This window comes from Triticum urartu, chromosome 1, assembly GCF_003073215.2.
Source record: "Triticum urartu cultivar G1812 chromosome 1, Tu2.1, whole genome shotgun sequence".
Taxonomy (NCBI): domain Eukaryota; kingdom Viridiplantae; phylum Streptophyta; class Magnoliopsida; order Poales; family Poaceae; genus Triticum; species Triticum urartu.
In genome coordinates this window covers 32,566,645-32,569,927 of record NC_053022.1, presented here as the reverse complement: position 1 = coordinate 32,569,927, position 3,283 = coordinate 32,566,645, and the positions used below count along the sequence as shown (strand labels likewise).

Genomic DNA, 3,283 nt, shown 5'->3' with positions numbered 1-3,283 from the left:
GTTTATAAGTTAAATCATTTCGATCTACGCTTCTCTTCATCAGTGACGGGTTGTTGTTCTGGTACGCTAATCCTGTAGGGCATTAACAAGGTTTGACCAACTCCGATATGGGAGAGCAATGACGGTGAGGCGTCTTCGACTCGTTTCAGTGTTTGTAGTCGTCGTTAGGTGGTCTCCGGACATGAATGCGATTTTTACTTTTGATGTGCTTTATACTTCCTTAATAGTTGATGAATAGATCTGAAGATTTTCTCAAAAAATTAAAAAAAAATTCTTAAGATGTTGCGCTGACCCATCTCAAAGGTGCTTATAGGATAAAAAATATATATTATCATACTACTCTCTCCGTTCCACAATGTAGTACGTCTACGCATCCTGAGATTTAAATTTAACCGTAAATTTAACCAACAAGTCCGATTGCGGCGGGAGCAAAAATTATACCACTGAATTCATATTTCAATATTAATTAAGTGGTATAATTTTTATTCCCGCCGCAGTTGGTCTCGTTTGCTAAATATACAGTCAAAGTTAGATCTCAAAACGAACGCACTACATTGTGGTTGTGGAATGTATAGCTGGCCAAATGTGCCGGGCCAAACAGGCCAGCCCGTGAGCACGCTGGCACGGCCCGCCATGGGCCAGGCACGGCACGGGCTAAACGGGCCGTGCCCGGCACGCGGCACGCCTTGGGCCGTGCCTGGGCCTGGAGCCTGGGCATGCGGGCCGGCACGGCACGGCCCGTTTTATATATATATATATATTTCAGAATTTTTTTTATAAATGTATACGTAAAATATAGCCCAATAGGCCTAAAAACCAGCGCAATAGGGTGAAAATATGCAGCTCAGCGTGCTAAACGGGCCATCAGGCCGGCCCGTTTACTAACTAGGCCGTGCCTGGGCCAAGGAGCAGCGCCCGTGGGCCGGCACAGCACGGCCCGGCTATTAAACATGCCACGGCAGGCCGTGCCGGGCCAGGCACGATTAGCACAGGCTGGGCCGTGCCGGGACGGGCCGGCCCGTTTGGCCAGGTATGGTGGAATGGAGGGAGTATATTTGATCTCATGGGCATTTAGCTACGTAGAGTCGGTCTTCTTTTCATACGGAGCCCGACCCAAACGGATCCACCGACCGACCGAACCAGCTCCCTCAAAAAAAAAAAAAAAAACTCCCCCGTCTCGTCCTCTGTTCGTGAGCACCGATGTGCAGCCACTCCGGCGGGCGGCGGCGTTGCACGGCGACTCCAGCGGCTCCGGAGGCGCGGAGTCCCCAGCCACCAGGAAGCAACCGCAGGAGGCTCGGCTACTCCGGCACTACAGGCGCCGCTATTGCCCCAGCAGCACGGGCCCGGCGGCGAATCTGGCAAGCACGTGTGCCGCACCTCCGGCGACTAGGTAACCGATTCTACCCACCGATTGCATTTTTCCTTTCAATTTCGCTCCAGCCTTGGCTCGCTCCGCTAACCCTAGCTTTGCACTCGTATCTGTTCCAGTGTTCCTGTCCGACCAAACGGATGATGAGGCTCCCTCTGACTGGAAGTCCAGAATGTGGACGAGAAGAATTGAGCCTGAAGCAGTCGGCTCCAAAAGGACTCCCTCTGACTGGATGTCCAGAATGTGGAAGAGAATGGTGAAGCAGTCAGCGACATCTCTGAATCCGGGCAAATATTCAGTGGAATGCCCAAGGAATGGCAAGGATATGAAGGTGCTTCTCTGTTCTTTAATGTTCAGAGCCAAGTCGTATATCATATGACTGATGTCTGGTTTAAGCAACTTACTGACTTCGGTATGTTTGGACAGGTGAAAGACTGGCGTTTCTTCATGTGGCTGGACAAGTACTTGGACATGGTCGAGGAAATTTGGATGATAAATGTGCTCATCATGGGCAATGCATCTGCTCGCTGCGTGTCACGAGAAATTCAGTGACGTATTGATGCTACGAGGGCTGAAAATGATGCTACAAGAGCCTAAATTGATGCTACAAGAGCTCAAATTGATGCTATTAGGGTTGAGACTGCAGCACTGGATCGACGCATCGAGAAGTTGGCCGCCCAAAATGCAAAGCTTCAGGTTTTAGTGTACTTTCTTTTCGTCATTCTTCTTCTAGTGTTGCTAGTGAAGCTAGTGAAGTAGAATGTCTGTGCAATTGATCGTGGTCGCCATCCTGTATGAGACTGTGCTCGTTCTGTCGAATGGGACGAACATGTCAGGCTGGTTGGTTCTGTTGAGATATATAGAGTTTGGAGAGATTGCAAGTTTACCAAGGGGCAAGACCTTCATTTCACGTGGCATTACTAGGCTCAGAATTTTGAAATTATTCAAGTAATTAGACATGGAAAATGACCAAGAAGGCAAAGAAAACTAGGGCATATGATCTATGGAGAACTAAAATAGGGCATATAATCCCCTGCCAAAATAAAATAAAATAAGGGCATATGATCAAATCTCCCAGAAAGCTTCCACACCATTATCCCAGATGGCTTTGGGAAAAGATAAATTCAGTGGCAAAATAATTAAGCAACAAATTGACTGATTCCATACTCTCAACAATAACAAAAAATGAGCAAATTGGTACTTCGGCATGTATTAACAAGCTAGTTGTCAAATTGAAATGTCGCTTCATTTATCAACAAAATATGTTATTACAAGGCCCTTCTAAGTTCAAACATACAGATGTGGTCCGTGAGGACCCCTAGTTTCCTATTTATTGAAATGCATGCTCCAATGGCATTTAGATAGCTGTATTGTCTTGCTGTTCAAGTTTTCTTTTTCTTCCAGATTCTAGCGGATCCCATTAATTTGACAAGCCGAATAACGAGAGTGCTCTAAAATTGATAAATGCTTCTGCTTCTCTGATGATGGAGCGATTCCCTGATATCACCTTTGGCTATGGTTTTAGCAACTAGTACAGGTAGGATATACCCCGTCAGAATCACTGTTTTTGCAAGGAGAAATCTATGAAAAAGACATGTGTTTCCACATGGCACAAATTTCCCTCTTCTCATCAGCAGAAGTGATTTGATTGAATTTATTGGAATGATAAGATATCTTGTTAAAACCACAATAAGTTAACCATTCAATGAAGCTGTAAATGTGAACCTGGGACACTTAATTTAAGCAGGTGTTTTTATGTTTGTTGGATGGCAAACCTGTGCGTTTGTTGCAAATGATTGTATTTATTTTTTGTTATTGTTGCAGCTTTGTGTTCCAGGAGACCACTGAATTGTACTTATATAGTTTTATGAATTTCTGCAGTTCGTGTGGTCAAGCCTTTGATAAGATACG

At 45.5% G+C, this 3,283-nt stretch overlaps 1 protein-coding gene across 1 annotated transcript; it reads left to right on the top strand.

The window, feature by feature from the left end:
* The first annotated feature begins 1,101 nt into the window (after positions 1 to 1,101).
* On the top strand, positions 1,102 to 2,262 carry LOC125546861. Its single transcript, XM_048710994.1, has 3 exons — positions 1,102 to 1,393; positions 1,492 to 1,703; positions 1,799 to 2,262. The coding sequence occupies exons 1-3, from the start codon at positions 1,201 to 1,203 to the stop codon at positions 1,922 to 1,924; spliced, it is 531 nt and encodes a 176-aa protein (XP_048566951.1). The 5' UTR covers positions 1,102 to 1,200; the 3' UTR covers positions 1,925 to 2,262.
* The last annotated feature ends 1,021 nt before the right edge of the window (positions 2,263 to 3,283 follow it).

Bases quoted from the DNA above. Each gene is read 5' to 3' on its own strand.
- LOC125546861 (XM_048710994.1), top strand. From the start codon at position 1,201: ATGTGCAGCCACTCCGGCGGGCGGCGGCGTTGCACGGCGACTCCAGCG. The intron at 1,394-1,491 runs GTAACCGATTCT...TATCTGTTCCAG, and splicing joins GCCGCACCTCCGGCGACTAG to TGTTCCTGTCCGACCAAACG. The intron at 1,704-1,798 runs GTGCTTCTCTGT...ATGTTTGGACAG, and splicing joins GGAATGGCAAGGATATGAAG to GTGAAAGACTGGCGTTTCTT.